Source organism: Prinia subflava, chromosome 6 (assembly GCF_021018805.1).
Source record: "Prinia subflava isolate CZ2003 ecotype Zambia chromosome 6, Cam_Psub_1.2, whole genome shotgun sequence".
Lineage (NCBI taxonomy): Eukaryota > Metazoa > Chordata > Aves > Passeriformes > Cisticolidae > Prinia > Prinia subflava.
Genome location: NC_086252.1, coordinates 2,615,768 through 2,643,031, shown reverse-complemented (window position 1 = coordinate 2,643,031; position 27,264 = coordinate 2,615,768). Strand labels below are relative to the sequence as shown.

The 27,264-nt window shown below is 40.7% G+C and overlaps 1 protein-coding gene across 1 annotated transcript in view; it reads right to left on the bottom strand.

The window, feature by feature from the left end:
* STAT4 (signal transducer and activator of transcription 4) overlaps positions 1 to 26,822 on the bottom strand; it is a 43,006-nt gene extending 16,184 nt beyond the window's left edge. The window contains exons 1-10 of the mRNA XM_063399882.1: positions 26,700 to 26,822; positions 24,276 to 24,404; positions 22,691 to 22,835; positions 7,784 to 7,882; positions 6,904 to 6,996; positions 4,946 to 5,024; positions 3,284 to 3,369; positions 2,503 to 2,654; positions 1,188 to 1,346; positions 144 to 236 (exon numbers count right to left, since the gene is read on the bottom strand). Coding sequence (XP_063255952.1) covers positions 144 to 236; positions 1,188 to 1,346; positions 2,503 to 2,654; positions 3,284 to 3,369; positions 4,946 to 5,024; positions 6,904 to 6,996; positions 7,784 to 7,882; positions 22,691 to 22,835; positions 24,276 to 24,403 — 1,034 coding nt within the window. The 5' untranslated portion in view covers position 24,404; positions 26,700 to 26,822. The remainder of the gene's footprint in view (positions 1 to 143; positions 237 to 1,187; positions 1,347 to 2,502; positions 2,655 to 3,283; positions 3,370 to 4,945; positions 5,025 to 6,903; positions 6,997 to 7,783; positions 7,883 to 22,690; positions 22,836 to 24,275; positions 24,405 to 26,699) is intronic.
* Positions 26,823 to 27,264: the final 442 nt, after the last annotated feature.

The window sequence follows — 27,264 nt, the reverse complement described above, 5'->3', positions numbered from 1 at the left end:
TGGACTTTATATCCCCATTCCAGAAATTTTCCCTGCAGTTGAATGAATCCCTAACTCAAGTTGGTCTGCTTTGCTTTCTAGATTCTCCTAGGATAAAATACTGCACAAGAATGGAGGAGTTTATATCAGATTTTTTCCCTTACCTTAATTTAACAGTGAACTGTATTAAAGTTTTGAGAACCATTGGCCTCTGGGGGTGTGTTGGCATGCAGGGCTGCCTTTCAACCACGAAGGAGCTGTGTGAGAAGAAGTGAAACAAATAGATTTTTAGGAATATGTATGAACAAACAGATGGGGATTTTTTTTTTTTTTTGTGGGAGGGAGAAGGGAAAGGGGCTGATATCTCTTAAAGCTTATTTCTCTACAGATGCTTAAGTGGGAGCTATGCATTCCAGCTCTCAGTTCTCAAAATGATCCTGTGGTCTAACTTTCCCTTAAATTGTTCCTGCAAGAAACAGATATTTGGAATACATTGAAAAGCATGCCAAATTCTATAGTTCTAAAATACAATGAGGATAAAAGTCTTGGTCTTCCAAAATTTTATCAGAGCTATAAAACAGAGTATGAAAATACACTGAGCATGTCTCCAATGAAATTAAATGATCCTAATTAAACTATCATTTCAATTTTTATATATATATTAAATATATATATTAAAAAAGAAAATATATATATATCTCAAATAATTGAGCGTCCCACTTTGCTTTCAGAGGCTCACTTGTGGTATATTTCTAGTATAGCCTGTACAAAAGGCGCAAGAGAAATGATGCTAATATTTTATCTACTATAGCACGGGTGAGTTGGGAGGGCAGCAGGAAGCATAGCTTGGTGGGGACAGAGGAAAGAAAAGGAACATTTACTTAAAAAGAAAAAAAACCCAAACACAGACACAAAACCTCATAACTTTTCTCAGCAGAAGGTGCATAACTCCTCCTAGAATAAGGGGATTTCTGGCATTCATTTAAGAGTCAGAACTTGATGACAAACCCTTAAATGCTACCCATGAGAAGCTGCCTGGAACTTTCAGTTTCTATGAGTTTTGATGACAGCTGTACATACTTCTTATATTAGGAACCTGATCCTTAAAATCCTCAGAAATTCAAACTCTTTTCCTTTTCCTTAACAGTGTGTTCTCATTGTTGTACCAGCTGAGGGAAAGTTCTGTTCTTTGGCAGTGGCTTACGCACTTCCGGAAAAGGTTGTAGAGCAGAAAGTTGACTTTTTCCAGCAGCTGAGGTCTTTGCACAGGAATAGGGTCCCCATCGTAAGTCAGCCTGGTCAAGAGTTCATCCAGCTTTTCTAGTTGCCTTCTGACTTGAAAGAGACTCTCTGCCAACAGAGTAAAGCTACAGCAAGACAAAGAATTAGTTTGCAATCTTTCTTGTAAACCGTTTCTTAGAGCACAAGAACTACTGAAGTTCTTGCTTGGGGAAAATCAGAATCAGTGTTGAATGGTGCTTTCCAGCTTTGCCCAAACTCACATCCATTCACCTTCTGTTTACAGGAGTATGTAAATACATTGGACAAATCACCTGCTTTATCTTCAAAGATAAATATTTTCACAATGCAACACTGTCTGTGACAATTTGGAAGAAATATATACGTGGTCCTGATGCTGTACATGCACGGCACTTGTGCCAACAATAATTATTTCCAACAGCTCGGGAGTTTTGCAAAATGTACTCTTTAAAAGGATAATATTTATATAGAATGAGCAAGTTAACAAGACTGAAGAAGTGTAAAAGCAGTAAGGAAAAATAAATCCAAACACATTTGCTAAATTGCTAGTTCAATAGGGTATGTGTGTATAAAATTACATTTTTAGCTATTTTTAGCATCTTTGTTGGGAAAAAAAAGTACTGAAGTGAAAAAAAGGAACCCTACACAAAAAAAAAGGAAGGAAAAAAACACTTCTTGTTAATTTTCTTCATTTTTTAATTCTTACTTTTTATTTCACCTTTTCCATATGAGAGTTTTGATGGGAGAGTAACGACCATGATGTTGCGTTGACATTCTCTGGGTATGCTATCTTTTAAATATAATGCTATTTTCTTTTTGTTTGCAATCACTTCAGAGTTGCCACCACAGAGACTACTGCTATTAAATCCCTGCACACTGTGAAGTCTGGAGGAGTGAGTCAAAGCATAAAGCCTCTGCCCAGCTCCTGCCTAGACACAACTCCCACTGCCTTCAATGACAAACTCAGTCAGCACCATTCTTACTCAAGCAAAACTCCCAAGAGAGTATGTCTCATGTATCTGGAGGAACTGTCAAACCCAAAAATTAGTGACTGCCTGACGAGTGACGAGTCAGACTCAGCAGTTCACTGTGGTGTTAATTCTGAATAGCGAATGTTGCTTCTAGTTAGCGCCTTTTAGTTATTTACTTTCTTAGCTGCTGGTGAATTTGCTGCTGTTGCAGCTGATCTAAAGGAATGATCATTTCAAGCGCAGCAGACTTCCTGTGGTTTTCAGTGGAAACACGAGGTCAGGGCAGGTTTACCAGTTCTGGAGCTGATCGAGCCCCCCGTGGAGGGGCCCCCCGATGCAGGCAATCTGCTGCCGTCTCTTCCAGTCCAGCAGCTCCTCGGTCAGCATGTTGCTCATCAGCATATCGATCTCGTGGATCACACGGCCTATTTTACTGAGCACTTCCTGGAAAATAGGAAAGGTGTCTCCAACTGACCACAGGCAACAGCTGCAAAATTCACCAACGATCATGAAGCGCTTATTACATTTTTTCCAGTTATTCTGAAAGTAACCATGTTTAGTTCCTATTGCCTTGGTGACAGGATTCATTACCCATTGTACATTAATCCTCAATCTCTATGAACTTTTCTTCAGTAAATTTTTTCGGGGGGAGGGCAGGAGGGAAGAGTGTTGCATTCTTTGTGGGCATAATATCTCCAAGATTTTGACACTTGCAAGCTCTGTCAAGTTAAAAAAACTCTGCTTATGTTTTGCATCATATAAAATGCATTGGGTTTTTGTTTGCTTGATTTAATCATAGCCCTCCTTCCCCATGGACTCAAACAAATTACTTCACTCTTAGGGTGTGCAGAACCATATCCTTTACTGAGCTTTTACTTAATTGCCAAGTTCTTAACTTCTAGTCAAAATCACCCAGACCTACCCAAACATTTTGCAAGTTTTTAACTCCTGTGAAATTTGTCTGTCCTTCTGAGATGAAAATTTAGAAAGGCACACATACGCATTTGAGTATTTGGTGTGGGAATAAGGGGAGAAAGCAGATTAACCACAAATGACAAAACCTTGTCACTAACCTTTCTCTTGTAGTCTAAAGTATTGAGCATCGCCTGCAACGCCAACATTTCCTGTTTAATGAGGGCGCTGTTTTTGTCATTCTGCTCTGCAGGGAAAAAAAAAAAAAAACCAACAGTATAAATACATGTGTGGGTGTGTGTGCTTGTTTATAAGGGGAGAAGAGGAAAAAAACCAACATGGCCAGACTGCAGCATGAACTAGTGAAAAGATAAACTATGGACATCAGTAGATTATGTAACAGCATATTTAGTTTGAAAAGACTAACTTTAGTAAAAGTTTAAGATAAGGTTTTATGGATGCTGTCTGTAGATGTGTATGTGGGGCAGGAAAAGGCAGAAAACATAGAGGTGATACCCAGAGTTCTCTAAATTTCTCATCCCTGTGTATACTCCTGTGTATTATGTACATGTGGCTTGGATCAGTGATTGATCTGTACACATAAATATGTTTGTGGTGTCAGCAGTTAGGCTAAAGCTCTTTGGACTCGATGTGAATTACAATGTCTGCCTGAGAGGCATTTGAAACAGAGATGAAGTGTTCATTGCCAGGGGAATTTCAGGAGCCAGGAGCACTGACCACTGGGCATTTCCCCCTCTCTCTTACATTTGCCCTTCTCTGGATCATGCACTGGTTTCAAGAGTCCCCAAGCTCACCCATGCTCTTTTACATGCAGCTCTTTCCCACCCTCACTTTCCCTGACCTTTTGGATCTTTCATGCTATATTCAAAAAAGAAATTGGTGCCAAACATGTGCCTGCTAAACTCTGGATTGATGCCTTCCTATTGAGTTAGGGTAGATGTTTCAGTAGAGGCAGACAAGTAACCAGCACCAGCTCAGCCACAGCAATTGCTCCCACACACTGTAATCTGGCTGTGCTGGAGCAGAGCAGTGAAATTTTAAGCTTTGAAAGTCATTTATTGTCAGCATGTTTTATTTTGCAAAGTAGGGCAGCTATCAGCTCTCTGTGTGATCAGTAATTATGATTGGCCTGATGACCAGCAACCCATTAAACCTTGGCAACTCTGCTGGGTCATATCCAGCCTTCAACATTTAGGATTGATGTGCTTAAGGACTTGGACGTTTCAAGCCCAGTATCTTTGCATGTTCAAAGGAAGATAATATAGATATCTGAGCAGACACAAGCAGACCCCAGTTTCTTTTCTGAAAGAGATCATGCAAGGACTGTTGCCACGTGCAGATCTCAACCATCACAGGCTGGTCAAACGTGCATTCAGAGTGCTTACCAGCTGGTTATCACCACTGTGGTCAAAAAAGAACAGAAAGCCAAGTTAGAGGTGAGAAAAATCAGTTTTGCATGACTCTGGGAAATAAGAGTCTCATCCACATTCTTCCAAAGAAGGGCCACGTAAAAGGCAAGAATATTGAAAAATAGGGTTTTTAAATTAAGACGTACTCCTTTACATGCCTATTAGGCAGCTTATCCATAGGAAATAACAATACTTTCTTAACATGATCCTCTTTACCCTCTTAACCCCAAAAGAGTTATTATGTTCCAGGACTATTACTTTATATAAACCAAAGATCCATTTTTATGTTTACATATATTATTTAAGAGATGCACAAAACCCCCTGATGCTGGAGTCTAGCTGCAGCATCAGCCATTTCCTAGGAAATCTAAAAATTAGTGTAAAAACTCTTACCTAAGCTCTGTATTGTTTTATACCTGAAGTCAAATTCCTCTTGCAAGTCTTCCAAGTATTTCACATCTTGGTCAGTCATCTTTCCCAGAAAAGAAATGAAAAAATGCATAATGAAATATTTTCCTCTCTTACCATTTGAAAACCCCTGAACTTTGTGGGAACCCTTATTTACGATCTTGTAAACTTTAAAAAGTATGATTGAATAATAAATACACATTTATAGCTATAGTTTTATTTTGCTTGTTTAGAAAGTCAAATTTTATCTTCTATCCTGCAGCTGACAGTGGTTGTTTCAGCTTTATCCCTTCTTGTTTACTAGTGCAATGACATAGTGGGAAGTAGGAATGGTTGTGTTAGCCTGAGCTAAACTGAAATTGTTAAGCCAATAATGCTACTCTCTTCTTGGAAATTTAAAGCAGGGCAAAGGGATAACTTTGCATTTACTTAAACAGAAATTGCACTGGGGTCTGCAAAGCCTAGAAAGGTGGAGTCAGACACAAGAGTAGAGCTCATAGAATTTATTAAGAATGACTTAAGAATTTGGATAAAGAAATGAAATATTTTTGCTGCTTTGGCATTTTACCTTTCTTTTCATACGTGCTGTAAAAAAATATTGAAGATATTTTCTAGTAACCAATCAATGATAATTTTAAAAAACCCATCAAAATAAGAAAATAAAACTGTAGGAAATTATCTGTTGTACTTTGAAGGTCTATTTCTGTGCTGTTTATAGGAAGCCTTGATTTTGCCAGCATAAACAATCCTTTTTAGTTCCCTAAGATGTGCACATTAAGTGTCTGTGAAAATACAGAAACTTGTTTGCTAAATGAGCCCATACACAATTAGCCATTTTGGTTTACTCTTTATTTTGGAGACTAAAGTTTTAAATTATATGTATAAAGTATGAAATTACATGCACAAGGAACTGGCTAATTTCTGTGTTCAACTTAATTACCTACTAAAAAAAAAAAACCCAACCTTTCTATCTAGAAAATGTTCTCATTTTCACTGGTCCTTCATGGGTGGCTGTGCTTCCCCACACAGGCAGAAGGAGCAGCATGACAGGCTGCTGCTCCTTCTGCTCTGCAACTCTTATCTTACAACTTTATGTGTAGACAGAGACCTAGTATTACATTCCTCTGAGACTACTTTCTAAGGGTTTGATCTCTGTAAACCTTCTTCTCTGTGCAAGGAGACACTGATGAGAAAATGCTGCTAGGATCTCTCTCCAGTATACCAGAAGTGTTACTCATGAACAACATATGGACAGGTATTTCAAATACAGTTTCTGCATTGAGACTGCTGCAAAGCTGGAAGTGGGGCTGGGATAGCAAAAAAACTGTGGGTACTCTGAATCCTTATCCTGCCTTGAACTGAATGGGGAGGTATTCTCTGAGCTTTCAGGGTCTCTGGGACATGGCTGCAGGTTTGACCCAGCCCAGCTCTGCCCTGCAATGGCATGAGAAACTCCTGGAGAGTGGTTTCCATCAGCTCCCGGTGTTCTTGTCCCCTCACGTCTCCAAACCACGTAATTACGTCACATAGCCTTCGGCTTGATGAAGGTACGTGACTCAGAGATTGCAAAGGTTAAGCTATTGCTGACCCAGCTAAAGGAGGTGAAGTTGCAAAAACTACTTTTTCTAAACCTCACTTCTTTTTAGAGACTGTAGGTATGCTCTTACTGCACTCAACTGCACTCTGTCTGCCTGCAACTCGCATAGGGATGAGCGAGATGGTTTTAACATAGGGAGCTCTCACACTGAACCCAAACAGCTGCTGACCCCCGAGGATCCAGGAGTGTCCTGAGTTGTTAGTCTGGGCAGATGTCCTTGGAATAATGGAAAATGGATGTGTGGCTGTTGGCAGAAGTTGTTGTGCTACCCAGTTTAAAGATAGTTCAGGTATGTCTGTATGAAAATCATGTGGGCAGAGACAGCACACATAACAAAAAAAGGTACCTGAGCACTGTTCTTGATCGCTGATACTTTGTGTTCTACATTTCTTTGACGTTCTGAAACCACAGAGTTCTGCAGAGACTTTTCCAGTGGCCCCTGGAACACATTGAACAGATAATTGGTGGGTGAGTAACAATAATAATAGGTGATAGAAACTGTACTGCAAGTTCCAGCACAGAGAGAGAATTCCAAAGCCGATGTTCAACCCTCTGGAGACTGCTGTAAACACACAGATGTGTTTAGTTCTACACATTTGAAAAATATGCGGCTATAAGTTTGAAATCCAAGAGATGAAAAGGTGTGGCTATACTGCAGACATTAAACATCTAGTAAATTAAATACAGATCATTAGATTTTTTAAAATATCCATGGCACAAGACTCATATAGGAATACATATTACATCCATAAGTGATTAACAAGAACACATTTGTCCTAAAGATTCCCTCTGCATTTTAATCATGTAACAATTTCCCCAAAATAAGTTTCGTATGTAATTTGAATTATTTTTTTTTCTCCAAACAGCATAAAAATCATCAATAACTCTATAACATATTGGATGGGATGTCTTTTGCATTCCATAGTTAATATGAATTAATGCATTGCATAATTTAAAATACACACATCTGTTTTGCAAAGAATAATCTCTTTAAAACCTTTCCTGCAGATTAAAGTCTTTGAAGATTAGCTGTGACATGGAAGTCCCTCATAGCAATGTTTCCAGCAGAAGAGCCACTAATGAAGTTCAAATGTGAGTTTAAAGGGCAACATTTGGCAACCCCTAGTGCACACAAATCACTTCAGTGGAATGAGGGGATGGGATTTGGTCTGAAAAGCATGTGAGCAGATTAACATGGAGCAGATTAATGAAATGTAATTCATTACCTGTACAGGCATGCTGGCTGCAGCCAATATTCTTCTTTCTTCTCTTAAGCAGTTTGAGATGATCACTGCTATATGCATGGGATTACCATGATATTTGCCCTGCAAGCACAAGTAAATACAACTCAAAAAAATTCCAGAATCCAGGATGTTCCTCTGGAAATCACAAGCAACATGATGTATGAGTGTCTATAAGATACAGATTGGTGTAGGTGGAAAAGATTCCCCTTTTCATGTGCTGGTTCAGCCTTTCAGGGCAGCATCAGTTAGTGCCACCGTCATAAAATATTCTTAACAATGTTCCACAGAGATTATAAAGACACAATTTTGAGATGTATATCATTTGAAGATCGAATTGCTCCCCTGCTAACACAGCTGCTTTGAAAGGGCTTTCCTGTCAGCCTGTTCTGGGCACAATTTTATGACGTCTTCGATTTTCAATAGGATATTGCTGTTCAGCATGTAGCACTTCTGCCAACAAAAAAGTTTGTAAGCATATCAATATGGTAATGATGCAAGCAGGAAAGCTTCCTCAGCATAAAGCAGAAGACTTAAATTTTAATGTCTATGAGCAATTTTTCTCTTTCAAAAAATAATGTGCCTGAGATGAAGGAATAAGTAACTTTTGTCCCAAGCCAAAGAATGAACAAAATCTATATTTTTACACCACCATAAATAAAGTGCTGAATCGTTGATGTGTGACTGAGGACTGGGCACAATTTGAACTAATACTGGTTTATGCTATATTTATAAAATAGGAATGGTCAAGGACTCTCAAGCAGCTTCCTTTATTGTGATGTATTCATTCAGTGTTTCTCAGTATCCTTCATGCCTTTCATTCAGTATCATTTATTCAGATACCCTTCATTCAGTGCTCATAGTGTTTGTCCATTCATCTGAGTTAATCCATTTAATTGCTTTTTCTGTGTAGTTTCTAGTTCTGGACTTACACTGTTTTCTCCTTTTTATCATTAGTCTTTAATTTCATCATATCTCCCTGCCACTCAGAACCTCTTTTATTCTAGCTGTCTCTGAACATGGCATAATAAGTTTATACATACTTTAATTGATGCCAGATCTTCCTTTGATATCTCATACCAATTGTTATGTTAGACACAAGGGTGTGAATGCATCTGACAGAAATGTGAACACATTGCTTCTGTATGCAACAAGTACCATGGCATTAAACATACCTTTCTAATGCTTTTCACTAAACATTTCCTGTGAGCTCTTGCATGAAATGTGTAATCTGAAATATGTTTTGACTACAATTGCAAAGTAAAGAAATACCATATTAAAAATGGCAGGTGATTCTGATCATGGCAACTTGGTTTGAGCTGCTTGGTATTAAATACCATGTGTACCGTGGTTCCAGGTATGGACTCAGGTGAAAGGTATGGGACTCGTAAGACTAAATCACCAGGGTACCAAATGTTCCCTTCTAAGGAAGCTTTGACTGCCCTGGCACTGAATGAAATTAGCAATGAAATTAAACTTTGTTTCTATGGTTTCTGAGGTCTTTTCAGGACAGGAAAAGTACATGCCCCACAGTGCACACCCAGAGTAGCCCCAGTGTTGTGCCTCCTTTGATCTTCTTAAATGCAGTTCAGGATGATTTTAGGTACTTTATTCCAGCAACCATCTGTATTAATTACCCTGAGGAACAGGAGTTGTGAACTTGACTGGTTTTAGGAGCTTCTCTGTAAACACGAAGTGGTGAGTAATACTACCCCAGGACACACTATGCCTCAGATGAAACACTCCCTCCCTGCCTGCTCCTTCCGGGGCAGTGAGAGGAGACTTGATTAAGGATACACTGCTGATTTCCATGTCAAATAACAGTGCCAAAGATCTGTCACTACACAGACTTCTCCCTGACAGCTCCATGGCTGTGAGGGCAGTAACTAGGATGTTGCTGCACGCTTCCTTCAACACCACTGCACTTCAGGTCCATAAATATATTCACAGTCCCTTTATTGGGCATATTTCCAATCTCTCTCTCTGTAGTGTCAGGATGTAGCTTTGGGAAGGGAATACAGAAATGTGGGGAATGGCTGTGATCTTCCTGCAAAGGATTGAGTGGGGTGTCATGTGGAGCTGAGGTCCCACAGCAACAGCCAGGCCAAATTGACTGCTGTAAAGAGTGGTTGTGCTTCTGGCTGTGCTCCAGCCCAGTGCCTGACTCCTTAGGGAGCCAATCCTGGTTGCTAACTGGGATGAAAATGACTCATGCTTTTTTTACTGCCTGGGATTTCTTCTCCTTGGTGGACTGAAACTGCTCAGGAAAGGATCAGTTTATTGTTAAGGACAAGCACATGTGATGCTGGGAGAAGGGGGAACAGTCCTGCCTTGTTTCAGCTTTTATTGCTAAGCCTGTCTCATCCATCTGTACCTTGATTAGAGGGGGGAAAAGTCCTCTTACTAACAAGGCTTGGCATGAAAGCTGTGGGGAGAAATCTGCCACTGGTGTAAGTCCACTGATGGGTGCATTAATTGCTCTCTTAATTTCTGTTTGTGGCTGTTACTTCTTTTTGGTAGTAAAACAGGGTTTCACCTTCCCCCTGGATGGCCAGTAAGTGTTCATGCCATACATTGGTACCTGAAAATAACTTTGAGGCTTACCCCTTACCTGCTTACCACTGCTCAACAGAATTCCAGCACTGCAAGGGTTTAAAGGGGTCAAACAAAAGATATTAAACCAAGTCAAGAAGTAAATATCCTCTCCTTGAGCTGGAAAAATGCATTTATGTAGAAGAAGCCATTATAAAAAAAAATCTGACAGTGGGATGTGTTAAAATCCCCCACAAAGGATGCCAGTTATTAGGGACTTTCCTAGGGTTTCTAGACACGATTCATATGCAAAACTTTCAAAACTCTTTCTTTCTCTCCTTTTCTTTGTTTCATTAAGAGAAAACCATCTGAATCAAGAGATGGAGTGGAAATTCACTTTTCCCTCCCCCTTTCTTTCTTTTCTAACTCATAAAGCTGTATAAACAAGCTGGCTCTGTAGTGATTCCCATGCTTATGCCAGACTGGTGCTTTTTCAACTTGGTTCAGTTTGAGTAGATGCCAAGAAGGTCAACAGAGAGCTGCCACCTGTGCTCCTGGGGCAGCCCCTTTTGCAGTAGGGGAGCAGATGGATTGCAACTCATCAGTAATAAATTGATAAATGAATTGTAACAATAAATATCTCAAGAATTGCAACTTACTGAATAATAGCTACTAAAAGTCACAATAACCGTGTTTTTGACTCTAGAAAAGTAATAACACTAAAAATTTTCTGCCTGTGTTTTATACTTCTCATCTGTAGTTACACTTTTGAATGCACTGCTTGATATTCCCTTATTATTCACCTACTGTCAGGTCCTGTTGCTCTGCACTTCCGTTTTATCTTTGGCTGAGGACAGAAATTTCCCAACATGACCTTGATTTCTGAATGACTCACTGAAAATTATCTTCTATCAGCAAAAGAGTAGTATAAGTCGGAAAATTAAGGAATTTTAACCAAAAATGGCTTGAGATGGGGGAATCTTAACTTAGAGGGACATGAATGCTAGCTGCCAGAAGAGGAAGAAGAGTGTGGATTCTTTAGATATGCAAAATTGTGTCAATAAGTTTAAACACATAAGGAAAACAATTATATTTGTCTTTTGACAAATACCAACACAGAGAAATTGAGGATTTGCTTTTCTTCTTTCAAATCAAAATATCTACTAATATTACTGTAATTTTGCTGTTCTTAGAAGTTTTCTTTCTCCTCTCTTCTGTTCCAGTGAGGTCTTTCCATGCCATGAGTTACAACAAACAACAAATTATCTTATTTGGATCGGATTCTTCTCAAGAACTACCAGCATGATGCTAAATTTAAGCAAACAGGGGGAACTTGAACTTTCATTCTGAACAGGTGACAATTTTCTGTGAATGCTGATGACATTTCCTTGGAGAAAACCTCCCTACTGCCACCCGGCATGCACGCTTTCTACTCCAGGGACATCTGTTGTGACAGTATCTTACTAGATCACAGAGAAAAACAAAGAGGCATTTCTGCAAAAACAGTTTGTACATTATAGCATGCAGAGTTTATGCCCTTCAGCCAAATTTTGAAACAGCTTGAACTCTTTGGAGTGTGTTAAAGGTGCATGAAACAGTGGCTGGGGAAATGCAAGGTTTGATTCTGTAAGCTGCAAGGTCATAGAGAAACTTTAAAATACATAGTATGACTTTTTAAAATACATGTGCTTTCAAAAAGAACACCAAACAACTGTCAGTTTTAGTATCTGCAATTTACTGCTTCCTCTGACAGAAATTAAGAAATCCAGACCACAGTCATTCTCTTACTCTTTTTTTTTTTTCCCGTTTTTAAAGTTTCAAAATTTTAGCTGATTTTCCTGTGGGCAGCTTCATCACAAAGTGGATCACTCCCAGCCACATTAGAACTGCTCTTCATGTGTCCAAGGGCTCTGTACACACCTATCAGTGAATACTGGCTGTGCACTACGTGAGCAACTGGCTCTGTTCTCAGGGGTTAAAGCAGGGGATTAGGTGTTGGTTGGTCTCGACTAGTAATGTAGAAGGATGTGCTATGAAACCTTTAGAAAATGAGTCAGGGGTTTGCCTGATTACCTCTGTGTTTGCAAGGTGACCTTAAAAAAGGACTTGAGCCAGTTTTGGTGCTTTCCAATTCTGAAAATTGATTCAGAATTTGGTCAGGTTTTCTCTTTTTTTTCTTTCTTCTTTTCTTTTCTTTTCTTTTCTTTTCTTTTCTTTTCTTTTCTTTTCTTTTCTTTTCTTTTCTTTTCTTTTCTTTTCTTTTCTTTTCTTTTCTTTTCTTTTCTTTTCTTTTCTTTTCTTTTCTTTTCTTTTCTTTTCTTTTCTTTTCTTTTCTTTTCTTTTCTTTTCTCTTCTCTTCTCTTCTCTTCTCTTCTCTTTTCTTTTCTCCTTTCCTTTCCTTTCCTTTCCTTTCCTTTCCTTTCCTTTCCTTTCCTTTCCTTTCCTTTCCTTTCCTTTCCTTTCCTTTCCTTTCCTTTCCTTTCCTTTCCTTTCCTTTCCTTTCCTTTCCTTTCCTTTCCTTTCCTTTCCTTTCCTTTCCTTTCCTTTCCTTTCCTTTCCTTTCCTTTCCTTTCCTTTCCTTTCCTTTCCTTTCCTTTCCTTTCCTTTCCTTTCCTTTCCTTTCCTTTCCTTTCCTTTCCTTTCCTCTCAAAACCATTTGCTGTATTTCTTCTCATTTCTGCTAGAAAAAGCCCTTCTTGAGCCTTTTAATTGTGTACAATAGGAGCTTTACTTGGAAGGATGGAAGGGTTATTTAGTATGACCATTGAAGTGTTTGTTCATACTGAATGAATAGTTAAAGAAGCTGATGGAAGGGAGGAGAGATAGGAAACAGCAAGATAAAGTCAAGCAAAAATACATTTCCTTCCTTATTGCTCACTTGTGATATGATTATTTTACTAAGTCTGATACTCAGCATCTTTCTGGAAAAGCAAATATCTCATCTTTCATAAAATCAAAAAGAGGGAGAAAACCCCCTTTGTCTATAATTTAATTTTTTTGAAAGAAAGGAAGATTGGGTTCAGTTGTGTATCTCGAACGTGTGGGTGGGAAGGCATAGCTGTACATACATATTTCCCGTTTTCACCTTCAAATACGACAAATAACACTTCGCCTTGATTTGTTTTCTACCTTTGTTATGGCATCCAGGCAGAAAGCCCAATGAAGGTAACAGAAGAATACAAAGAAAGAGTCAGTCCTTGTGTTAGCCTGATAAAGGTTAAGTGCTTGAGAGTTTCTTGAAAGCTTGTACTTAAACAGGCAGTATTCTTACAAAAAAAATCTTCTGCTAGAAAGATGTCTCTGTTCTATCTAGGTCTTTAAGAGGATGTACCTGCCGCACTATCTATTTAGACTGCTCTTGTTGTAGTTTTATTTTTAGATTTCCCCTTCCCCCTCTCAAAATATGTGAGAGAACTTAAAGGCAACCTCATTGTTTTAGAAAACTCCTATGATGTGTGGGAAGTCCTAATACACAGCTATGCAGTCCTGAAGTTTTCTCATTGCATATGATGCATAACTTCCAGATGATCATCATTTTTTTGGGCATGTGCAATTAAATTGCAATAGACAAAGCTGTAAAAGCACAGAGAATGAGCTGTGAAGGCAGAGGTCTTTTTCTTCAGCCCTCAAATACCACTCCTGAGTCCCTCCCAGCAGCCACTAAAATCACTCAAGGAATAATTTAAAGAAACAACAGATTTCTGAGCAGGTAGGGTGAGATGAAGCTAGAGAAAATACATTTCTGTAGAACTTGTCATCAGACAGTAAAACTGCACAGACAGGGAGGGATGAATAATGTAGTGATACTTCTTATTTGATATTTATTTGAAAATAAATAACTTCTTGTTTAAATGAGATTTATTTGAAAGTAAATAAAAACAACATGCTCCCTGTGAAAAAGGGTAAAACATCAGAGGACAGAGCGGACTGATGTCCACATCCCCCTCCTCCTCTGGGCACAAAGACCTGAGTATTATTAACTAATCTCTCAGGCAGATGTTCAACTGCAACTGGGCTCTTAATACTTCAAAATGAACAAAGCCCACAAGAGGTTATTTAGTTTGCTTGTATTTTTACTTCTGTCTGCAAGTTAACTCTTTTTCGTTCTACAAAAATGTTTATAAACTTTTAGTGTTGAGTTATTTAAATAATAACTAGAAGCCTCAAAGTATTTGACTTGTAACAAGCAACCTTTTTCAATCTTGTAGCAACCATTTTTAAAACCCCTTATGAGCTGACGTGCAGTCACCAGGCTGCGGTTGCTAGGAGCAGACACCTAGCTGCTTTAGCAAACAGACTTCTGTGTGGGGTTTCCCATTTGCATGCCAAAATTTTTTGTAAACAGCTTTAATGGTTGTACTGAAAAACTCACTGGGAGCAGTCTAATATGATCTGAATTGTGTTAGGCAGCAGGACACGCTGGTTCAAAACACGTCCTACTTTACCGTGTTGGGTTGTTGATCTGGCAGGCTGCACGAGTGCTAAATACGTGTAAATAACATTTTGAAATGGATCTTCCGTGGTTTATTAGGAACTTTCTCTATTTTGTTCCATTCTCACCCCTTAGTAAGCTGTAACAGGAAACTGCAACTTAAACATCAATGGTTGTTTCCACTCTTTGCAACTGTTTCTCAGCACAGGGCTTATTAGAAGTGTTTGTCAAGCACCAAGTGGAATGTCCTGTTTCAGATCTAATGCTATTTTGTCCACTTTCTTTGATGTGCTGAAATAAATAACCTTAGGATTCCTCATGCATGTTCCTTTCTGGTACAGAGGCTTTTGTAAATAGTCACTTGAACTAAGGAACCTTTAGATGTTCACTTAGTTCTTTCTGGAAAAGCACAGGGGTGTTCAGTGCCCATCGCAGATGGAAACAAACCAGGCAGTATAACCAGGAACATGACACAGAATCAGGAATGCACTGCTGTATTACTGTTTTAAGCAGCATCGTGTAAAGATATATTTGTTTGTACTACATAGAAATGGTGAATTTTACATGGAAAAAGTGCCTTAATATGTGTTGTTTTAGATGACAGAAGATACTCTCAGAAGCTGTTCCAGACCTTTCCATAAAAACAGCCAGAGCTGTGTAGGATAAAGTAATGTAACTAAAGAACTATTTCCCAACTACTTACTAAAACTTCCAAAAGCTTGTTTTTGTATAACTGGTTGGTGTGAATTGTCAGATCTGGTGCTTCTGCCTGACCTCTCCCTTTCTAAACAGACCCCAAGGTGTTAATGGTGTGTGTGCCCACAGACCTGCTCATTCAGGTGTAATCCCATTACCCTCCCTCCCCTCATTTTAGGCTCTAGCAGGGCTGGGAGGTTGGTAAAGTTCACCAGTACTGGAGAATCTGCTCTGAGAATTAAATGGATTTCATGAATATACATAATTTACAGCAAATTGTTCCCCAGAGCACACAGTATACTCATTAACTCAGGCTTCAATGGTAAATGAGCAGAGCAGCCCTTCTTATTCCTGAAATCTGTTATTTCACTTTTATGAAGGAAGATTTATGTAATCAGATTTCACCCTGAATACCATAAACAGAGAAATGACACAGATGCATGTTGCCATTAATGAGAAGGGATTGTTTTCAGAAGTTGTCTTGAGACTAGAGCATAAATAATGACTTCGGTTATGAATAGGATGATTCTGGGAATTTCTGCTTTTGTCCTGATGGGGTTGTCCTGTACCCATCACAGAGCACAGCACAGACAGTGGCTCCTCCTGAGAGCTCATCTGAACCCACACTTGGGCCAGGCTTCATTTCACAGAGCTACTTCTTGTCTAGCAAGCACCTGAGGAGAAACCTCCAGGTTTCCATCTTGGAGTGTGTGGAGGGAAGGACATCCCAGAGCTGAACGGGCAGTTGCCCACCAGCATCATTCCTAAATAGAGCAGTGGAACACTGGGGCACAGTGCCCATCCCTGATTCCCAGGCTCCTCTGAGCACCCCCTGCCCTGGCTCCCTCACTGCACCCCAGCCTGGCTGCTCTCCCCCAAGCCAGGGTTTTGGCATGTGAGTCAGGAATGTGGACAGTTCCTGTCTTCTAATGTAGGAGAAGGGAACACAGGTGAGCTGGCCCCTGCTCAGTAACAGCTGTGTTAATTACCCAATACAGCCTGGCCCCTGATGAGTCACAGCTGTAGCCAATAAAGACAAGTGTGAGAAAAGGGAGTGGGTGAGGGGAGGGTCATGAAGGAGGAACTTTGAAGAAGAGGGAAAGTGAACCATAAAGGAGAAGGATCCTGGGGTGAGCAGTTCACTGCAGTGAGGTCAGTCTGGGTGTAGCAGTCAGAGCCTGTTGCTGGAACCTGCAGTCACAGTCTGGCTGGGTGAAGCCTGCACTCAGAGTCTGCACACTGATCCCTGCAGTCAGAGTTCAGCAGGAAATCAGCAGCAGTCAGAGGCTGCAAGGGAAACCCACAGTAGGAGCTTGCTGCAGGCAGAGTCAGTGAATGGTTGGAGTCAGGATGGCTGAGCTGTAAAGAGGAATAAACCAGGGCCGTTTTTTATGCAATGATAAACAAGAGGTCTGTGTCTTGGCTCATTTCTACCCTCTAACAAGAGGGCTGCTGTGGTATTTTATGAGAGTCTCTGTGCACTAAATCCACTCGTGTATTGCACAGGGGCTAACATCAGGGACAGGTACATTGTCACGTAAAAACATTCCTTCTGAAAACTAGGATATCATTGTCCAAGGGCCAAGGTCATGCAGACTCTTATATCTGCAATTTGGTTCCTAGAGTTGCTAGGCAGCTCTTCAAAGCTTAACATCTGCCCTTTACATTTTGTTGTCATAACAACAGCACAAACCATCTCTTTGTAACTAATCTGCTTTGCTTTTCTCCATCTAGATTTTAAGGAGAAAGAACCATAAGCATGGTTTCCCTGCTCTTTCCCCCACTGCCTCTGAATATTTTCTCTCTCTTCCCTTTCCAAAACTACTGCTGGAGGGAGCAGGAGCTCTCTAGGAAGACAGACAGAGAATTTAACCTTAGAAAGTGACTGTGCTGTTCTGTCTCCCACAGAAGAGCACAGCAACAAAAGGCTGATCAGCTATAAAATTGAATCCAACTTACTGACTAGAGAAGTAATAATAATAATAATGTAGGAAGCAAATATGAAGGATTTTAACCTGAAATGCTGCCCCTGATTTTAATATAGTATGTGCATTTATACCAGATTAATGTCAAGAAGAAGAGCCATTTCAATGAAAGTAAGAAATAGAGAAGCAAATTGCAGAGAGCTAGCAGTGACTACAGCTGCTTAGCTAAATTTCTCAAAGCTTTTTTCAAGTACATATGACTTTTTCAAATTGCGTATTTCCTGGTCAGTGTTTCTTTTTGCCTGCAGATAATTTTGGAAATGTAAGCAGACTAAGCAGGAATGCCATGTTCCATAGTTATTTCTCTAATGGTGAGAGAATAGGGATGGTCCCTGTGTTTTAAAAGCAAGGGTGCCAGGCAGAACCACCTTCCTGCTTGGACTTCTACTCTTTGCCATTCACAACCCATAAGGTTGCCCAAAACTTGCAAATGAGGCAGGCAAATTCTCTCTTCTTTCACTATCTCCATTCTTACATTCCCAGAACAACTAACATATTTATGTAAAGATGTTTCGGTGAACAGTCAGAATAGAAGATTTTCTCAATTTTATAACAAAAATCTCAGGGAGATCTTTTAGGTGACGTGTGCTTGGCTATGGTGCTGACTCCTAGAAATAATGCTCTCCAGACTCAGTAACAGCACCAGGAATCTTGATCCTAAGGAGTCCTTGTCTGTCGAGAAAACAGCTATACAGGCCACTTACGAATTGTGCATTGCTTCCTCTTCTAAGGCTACCTTTCACTAACCATCCTGTTGTATTTCTGATTAAACATTAATCTCTCGATTTGTGTTTTGTCAAGAACTGCAGGTTGCTTTTGAATAGCTTTTGTATCTTCTCTAATTGAATTTTTCTTTATTTTTGCTATTGTCATAGCATTTAGGAACCTTTACCACAGCTCAACATACTATGCTGTGTTCATAGTGATAACTGCTGATTTCCAGCATTATCTATTTTGTCAAGTATTACTCAACAGGGTAACACAATTTGGCTCCAAGTAATGAACAAAGGTTGTACTCACATCGTGTATTGAGGTTGGACAGCTTTGTGTGTGTGCATGTGTGATGCACACATGGATCAGAGAATCTGTGTGTGGTTCAGAAGGGAAGGAAGAGGAGGGAACTGTGAAATTTCAAAGAAGTGCTTGAACTAGAGAGCGAAGCAGAGATAAAGGTGGGCTCATGGTTACTAATCTTCAGAGAAAGTCAAACCAACACTGTTCGCAGAGTCACCAGATAGGAAAAGGTGTTTACAAAAGCAGCTTCCTTCCCTATTTAGAAACCCAGTCTTTCTTTTATCAGTCAGTGAAAGATCTCTTCAGTTTTACAGCGTACCATTCCAGCCTCCCTTTCCCTAGGTGGTGTGTTGGGACAAAAAGGACCATGGCATTCTACTCTGTACACCAGTGTCTCGGTTTGAGGGGGAGGTGAATTTTTTAGGGAGTTGTGGGCAAACCAATCAATGGTCAGGTTTGACTATTGGCACTTTCAGTGACCACTGAGGTATTAGACATGCCTCTGAGGACACAAAGAGTTAAAAGCAGGGACTCCTAGAGGGTCTGCTTCTTTTGAGTTTTGGTTTTAGCAGAGAAACATCTCCTCTCCCCTGCCCAGTTACTAGGCTGGGTGGTGGAGAGGAGCCACATGGCCGGGCTGAGGAGAACCACGCGGCCGAACTGAAGTAAGCTGGGGCCCTGGGTGGGGGAAGAGAATGGACAGGACTGGAGCTGAGCTGGCCCCATCCAGGATGGAGGGGTGGAAAACTGTGGAAGTGCCTTCCGTCTGTCCCCCCCCCACCTCCCCCCCTTCTGGGAGAAGGTGCCCAGCTTCGTGGGAGTTGCTGAGCCTGGGAGTGCCTGAGCCTGCAGCCCTGCTGGGAGCTAGAAACTGTTAACCCTTTCTAAGGCAGAAAGAAACTTTTTTCCAGACATTGATTCTCATGACTAGTAGCTTCAGAAAAGAGAGAGAAACAGCTTAGGACCGAGAAGATAAAGTCAGAAGATGAAAAGAATCTTGGATGGGCAAAGAATGAGAAGAGTAGCTTTTTAGGCTGAACTTTTCTTGCATAATGTTAGCCATAGACTGAACTTGAGACTCTTTTGAACATAAACTGCATTTTGGGGTAGATGTGGCCAGCTCGACTTGCTGCAGTGGAGTGAACAGAGAAGAGAGGAAGAGGGTGTGGTGGTGCCTTCTGCCCTCAGAGAAGAAACTCTCAGCCCCAGGGGAAAAATGGGGAGAGCTTGACATGCAAGCATCCTTAAAAAGAGCCCTATATGCAGCTTTGGCCCATGGACAGTGGTGAGAGCACTGGACATGGAGAAGAGAGTGTCACCACAGCAGCTAGGTAGTAGCCACGAGTAACACAAACACACATAAAGGGTAGACCTGTGTTTTTTTGAAGAGCAGTCTGTGGTGTGAGAAAGACTCTTCTCTCTCTTGCTGAATTGAAGATTAGTTTTTTGAGTGGTGATTGATTTAAAACCCAAAGTTTTGGTCTATAGAGGGTAATGTGTAGGGAGTAGAAATTGAGAGAAGAGATGTTCTGAAAAGTTTTTATTTCATTTCTGGGTTTTTTTTGTGTGTGTGTGTGTTTAGAGTTTTCTTTTCTATTTCTGTTCCTATGTAATGTAATAAAGTTTTTGTCTTCCGTTTTCAAGTTTTGAGCCTGCTCTGCTCTGTTCCTGATCACATCTCACAGTAGTTGCTAAGAAAAACATATACTCATGAGTGCATTAACATCTAGCCAGTCCAATCCTATGACAACCAGTCATGTTTTTCTGGTATTGTCTCATGAACCTCTCAGAGTGTAGCTCAAATTGCAAGAGTTAGGTATCTGCAAGGGCTTCTAGCTGAGGGTGGGAAGCCAAGTGCCCCTTTCCAATCTTCTCATATATTCAGCAATAAAATGCACCCAGTGATGCATTTAAAAAAGATTAGACCCATAATCAGATAATTTACATACTCAAAGTTAAGAACATTACAGAACATACCGTCCATGGTATGTGTCATGTCCAGTCCATTGGACTTGACAGTTGATAACAAAGATAGGCTGTCAGCTGATTTCAACTAGTATAGTATTTCTTTACTGATGTACTTATCAGTGAAGAAATAATTTTAACAGCTGAAGCATGAGACTGCCTGTGCAACTGTACAGAACATACTTTGGCTGAAAATGCATTTATCTTCTATGTTCTGTAGCTTAAATTTGTATACAAAAGTCAAAAATTCTGGTGCCCCAGGTTTCTTAAGACAGTATAAACTATTTTTCTTATCTAATAACAATAGCCCTCAAACTTTCAAGAGCCTGGTCCTACGCCAGCCTATTCGAATTATTGTGGAAATCAGAATATAGACTGTGCGTGATAGTGTTCAAGATCAGGGAAAGCTCCACCAGTGGAAGTGACATCAATTTTTGGCGGTTTACATGTGTATTTTGAAAGTGAATGGATAGTTTTTTGTCTAAATTCAGATTATGTGCTGTCTTGATGCAATGAAGAAAGGTCAACATTATTAATGATGGGGAGAGCTGCTGGTTTTTCTCACCTAGAAAAATACTGCAGTACTCAAGATTCAGTTTTATAAGCAGTATAATTCCAGTATCACACATGTCCTCTCAAGGAGTTCATAGCACTCTTCAGGTGTATTGGGGATGCCTGAGCATTTTGGCTTTTTCTGGAATTGTGACTCAGACCCAAGCACCTGAGAAACCATTTAATCACAAATCACTTAAAACTCCCCTCCTCTTGTCTTTCTGGAATAAGCCTCCTTTGCTTTGTGCTCTTCCTGAAGCATGTCATGATATAATTTCCAAACGTGATGAGACTTGAAAGAAAGTATTTTCATTCAGGCCATTTTCACACTGATTATTACGTGAACTCAAATGAGTTCACCCTAGGCCTGATTGCTTGATTTGGTGTGTCCAGTTTGGCAGAGCACACAGACCTGATGCTTCATGTTTTGGTAAGAAGTGTAGAATAAAAATAAACAGTGCAAAGAGCAGAAGGAACAACAACGAGAGGCTTTAATTTTGTAGAGCTTGTTTGTAAATGTATTCTAGTCCCTCTGCCTGTGCACATTGTGATGGTACATCATAAATCCATTGTCCTTTAAGCCAGGAATACACCAGTGTAACTTCTTAGCCTGAAATGCTCTTTCCTCACATCTGGCCCTGTGGAAGATTCCTTTACCAAGGTGATACAGCTTTGTGGTAAAATGTGCCAAGATCATTACGGAAACAATAGGATTCCTGCAGCTGAGTAAGTCTGGTGTTTGAAGAGTACTGAAATGATGAAAAGTGATGCTCCAAACACCAGAAAAGAACAAAAAGTTACTTTATTTTTAAATTCCAGGAGGCTGCTCGCATAACATAGGATGAAAAAGTGGTAGTGATGGAAATAGTGTCATATTTTTAAGAGGCCGCCACTAGGGATGAAGAGTAGAAAGACACAGCCATAAAGAGAACAAAGTAATTGATGAAGTCGTGCTAAGATTTTCCAGACCAGTGTGTGTGTACATATGCCTCAAATAAAGAAAATGTTTGGCAAGCAATGTAATTATCGTTTAAGCACTTCTGGAAAACACCATCAAAGAAGAGAAAAACCCCCAAACTTTCATAAAACTCAATGGCATATCTGCTTTATGCAGAAGACAGATGTCAGGAAATAGGTGACTAATGAAGTGGAACTCTGAGAATCCTTGCCTTAGACAAACAATTATTAGGGAAACATTCAGGCAATCAAAATAAATATCATTTTGCAGAAGCCTAACGGTAAATCCTTTGAGTAATTCATAATAAATAATCCCAGAAAAGCATAAAACAGCAAGCATGATAATGATTTACAGGGGTTCCTTTTTCATAGTGCTGCCTTAAGCCCCAAGCATGTATTTTATTCCATAGTTAAATAGCTGTAGGTGTCTGAAAGGTGGTAATTACATTTGTAATAAACATGAGCATCTATAAGCACTCTACAGTGTTACTTGTAAGAGCACAGTGAAACACAAATATGCACAGAGCTAAGAAGTCACAGCATTTGTATCCAAGCTTCATGCATTGAAACAGGAATTGTTGTTCCACAGAAAGACAGTGGAATTATTTTGAATTATCTTGTTGAAGGCTCAGTCTTCCCATAGCTGCTCAGAGTCTATGGCAATTGGGGCAGCTCTGAGCTGGGCATTGGAAGAAACTGCATCCCACAGAGACCACTAAGAGTGTGCAGTGCAATTTGTCATTTGAAGTCATGACCCACCTGCAGCAGCTTCCTGACTCTTTTCAGGTTGTGGATCAAGAGCAGATTCTTCTCCTGCGAAACTCGGTCCAGCTGGTCATCCACTTGTATTATCAAATTCTGTAAAAGGATCATTGCCATTGCTTCATTGTTGGCTGCAGCCTCCCTAGAGAATCAACGAACAACCAGGCATGTTTAAAATGTTGTATGGTGTGTCAATCTAGCAGTACAGAAAATTATAATCTATTAAAAAATCTAGGCAGCAAAAAAGACTTTAAGTATATGATGACTTGCATATTGCTAGAGCTTGTGAATAATGATTTTTATGATTTTGTGGGGTTTTTTTAATATTCCTGTAGATATACATCTATAAAAAGAGGGCACAGACAGTAGAGTCAGCCAGAGGAGACAACCAGGGTTTTCTAGTCTCTGGTCCAGTGAATATTTAAATACTTCCAGCTCACTTGTCAGAGGAAATGAGGCTTATGCAAACTGTCCCTCTCACTGAGTCACACAGATATAATTTCTGAATTTGCTGCCCAGTTTCAGACAAAGTTGACAACAGGCTTGAAGTCCAAAAGATAGAATGTTCTTACAAATTTCATGGCAATCTGGCAGGTTGATAGGAGAAAGGAATCCAAATTAGCACCTCCACTGAGGAAAATGGCAGCAATAACTTGCTCCAGGAGGCAACAGCCAGATGGCCAGGCAGCAGATACATCTCTTCACACCAGGCACCAGATGAGCCTTCCCCCAGCCAAACTATTTGGGGATACAGGAAATCTCTGAGGCTACTGGTGAAGGGTATGTAGGGGATACAGCACACAAACACAGACAAAGCCAGGCTTTACTGGTTCTGCTGTTCCTGGTACAGCTTGGTATGTGCAGGGCAATAGCATTAATGAGCAAAACTGAGGAGGAAAAAGTTTGGACAGCATGGCATCCTTGTCCTTGGGATAGCCTCTCTGCTCACCTCACAAATAGGTGCTTGAGATATGCCTGCTAACTCCACATCTGGCAAAAAGGAGATTTTAATGTTACACATATTGCCACAGCACCATATAGAACTATAAAGAACGATTATATTCCTTAGCATTTTTTTCCCCTGCACAATAGTCCTGTGGATTTAGCTTGAAAAGCTGAGATATCTCTTTCTGGTATGACTAATAATTTTTTTTTTTTTTTGCATTTAATTTGGATTTTTCTTAAGATAACTCTCAAGTGACTTGAATCCAAATTTGTGCATAAATTGACCTCCTAGAGAACAGTTCCTGTAAACAGTTGGCTTGTTCCCCAGAATTATCCAGCTTTAAGTGCAATTTTGGACAAGTGAATAATTTTATGCTGCAAAAAGTAAATGTATGACATTTCCATTGAAAATTAACTTGCATTATTTTTTTAAAATCCATTTTTATTGGATTTTGTTTAGGAAACTTCACCTCCCAACATTCCTGAAGTTTAAATGGCTAAATCCATAACTAGCGAAATAATATTATTGGAGTGTAGATACCTGCACAGTTTGTAAATGAGCACCCTAAAGCCTGCCAGCAAACAGAAGAATTGTTGGTGATTGAAATAATAGGAGGCAGAATGAACGAAATCCTACCAGTCCTGGCTTTCTATCCATTGTGCTAGGAGGTGCCGGATTTCCATGGGGAAGTTGTCATCGTAGAACTGGTCTACCTGCTCCAAAAATTTTATTTCCAGTTGTTGAACTTGACTCCATTGGGACATACTACAAAAGAAAGGAATTAAACATGTTTGCAATTGAAAAATGAATATGAATTACTAATCCAAATGGCATAAATCAGTTATTTTCATTGTAGCTCTTATATACTTTGATATTTTATTCTGTCTTCCAAAACAGATGGTACTTGAGTAAATTTAGTCATTTAATGGGAAGAGGGAGAAAAGTGAGCAAGACCATTAAAGAAGTTTTGGCTCTTACAATTAAATGGGCACCTCTGTCAATTCCCTTCCTTCATGTAAGTTTTTTGGGATATTTTATGATGCTTATAAAGTGGCAAAATTTACATACCATCTCTCATCAAGGGAAGAAGTTTAGGAATCTTCAAATTCAGGTAGAACTATTCTTATTGAAGGGGAGTGAAAAGCAATGATTTTGCTCTCTTCTTGGTGAATTCATGCCACTCAAATTTTTCCTAAAGTCATCATGGTTGTGTGTTACTGTGCTGTTCCTAAAGCCCCACATTTTCTGTTTGGAGAGTACTGCTTTACAACCTAAATCTAGTGCATCTTCTCTACTTTAAATTTCCATAGAATTATATTTGATGTGCCCTGGGATCTCTGTCCTAGGGCTGAGATCAGTGGGCTCTGCCAACTCCCTGGTCCCATACCAGAGGTGGTCTTCCATTTCATCTTAACGAAAGATACAAAATAGATTTAGGGGCTAAAGACTAAAGTGAAACAAAAAATGGATCTATTGGAACAATTCTGATAAAAACTCTCCCTGAAGAAAAAGACAAGATTTCATCAAAATGGACATTCTTGTAGAAAGCTGACCTTTTTATATGCAGCTTTTCTCCTTCCAGTTCTGAACTGTGGTTTTAGAATGTCAACAGTTTCAAATAAAGATATCATATTTGTAATGCTGTAGTATTTCATTTTGCATTTTTTAAAGTCAGAAGAAAAAAACAAGTGGCATCTCAAGGTTTAAGGGAGTCCTGAGCACTTACTCATGCAAAAGTAAAAGTGACAGATTTTAGTTTCCCAACAAAGGCTGATAGGATGATTCTGCGTGTGGTATGAAGGACAGAGTATATAACGTCAGTGGAAATGTGCCCAGTGACATTTCCCTCCTCTTTATTACTTCCATTCTGAGAAGAAAAAATATTGCCTGAACATGTATTTTGTTTCTTTAAAATGCTGAGGAGGAGTTAGGCACAGGAGTGTTTTGCTGTCTGTGTTGCTGTATTGAAAGTGACAAAGAATCCCAACCCTTATTTCTGGCGATACATACAAGGAATCAAACCATAATGCATTAATAATTTATAGAATAAAATCACAGAATTGTTAGTTGTTAACATTTGGAAGGGACCTCCAGGATCATTGAGTCTAATTGTAACTTTTTTCCTGAACTCACACTCAGGGAAAAAAAAAAACAAAACCACAACAGATTTTAAAGTCTGTTCACTTTTGGTGGGAGTTTTTATCGTAAATGCTAGTGAATTCTGGTGATTATGATATCCTAAGAAGATTAGCGAGGAAAGTTAATATTTTTATCTAAAGTAAAAAAAAAAAAAAAAAAAAAAAAAAAAGAGAGAGAAGGCAAGATTTTGTCCAGCCTGCAGCCCCCTTAGGCCTGACGTGTAAATTGTGGGGATGCTCACATGCATAAACTGTTGCAGAGCACACGGGTAGGGCTTGTCCCTGGGATTTTTGTGACCTGCTCGGTACAACCCGTGTTCCCTTTGCACAAAAGGTTTTGCAGGGACTGCTGAGAAGGTCGAGCACTTGTAGCTCACTGTGAATGCCACCTGAAAGAAAGTTTTCAGGAAAGATGGGGCAACACTGTCTACAAGAGCACGTAGTGAGAGGACAAGGGGAACGGGCTCAAATTGAAAAAGAGTAATCGCAGGTTGCGATTAGACATTAAAAAAAAATTCTTTACTGTGAGGGTGGGAACATGTTGCCCAGCGCTGTGACTCCCCACCCCACGAGGTGCTCGAGGCCAGGCTGGATGGGCAGCCTGGTCCCTACGGCAAGTTGTCCCTGCCCACCGCAGGGTGTTGGAACCACGCCATCTTTAAGGTCCCTTCCGCCCCAAACCACCCTGTTACTGTGAGGCGGCCGGCAGGAGCGGGCGCTGAGGGGATGGAGCCGTGTCCGCCGGCATCCGCACCGCGCAGACCAGCCCCGCTCTTCGGCTGCCGAGCTCGCCCTGGAGCCCGTTCCCATGGGCCGCGTCTGTGCCAGGGCTCGGTGCGCGCCCCGTCCCCGTCCCCGTCCCCGTCCCCGTCCCCGTCCCCGTCCCGCCGGCTCTCGGAGCGCCGCTCCCCGCCCCGCTTGCCTGTGCCGGTCCGGCCGAGCTCCGCCGCCGCTGCCGCCGCTGCCCCCGCCCCGCGGGCTTTAAGCGGCCGCGCCGCCCCCGGCCCGCGGCAGCGCCTTCCTGTGCGTCAGCCCGGGACCGCGGTACGGCCCGCTAGCGCCGGGCCCCGGGCGCGACACTCACCTGGGCTCAGCCCCGAGCGCGGAGGAGGCTGCTCGTCTTCAGGGAGCTGAAAAGTACGAAAATCTTTCGCGTTCGCGCTGTGAGGGCAGAGGGCTGCGTCCCGCCGCGCTGCGGGAGCGGTGGCATCCCTGGGGACTCAGTTCTCCCAAGAGCCCGGGAGGCACCGGTGTGCCCGAGCTCTGCTCAGTGAGGGCCAGGGAAAAGGCAGAGGGCAGTTCTTGGAGGATTGGGCGGCAGAACAAAGCGTCTTGTGGCTTAGAATCATAGAGGTTGGACATCTTCAAGAACATCGAGTCTAACATTTGACTAAACATCACCGTATCAACATAAGACCCACAGTCAATTTGTTTATCTAACACCTCCAGGAATGGTGGCTCCACCATTTCCCTGGGCAATGCTTAGC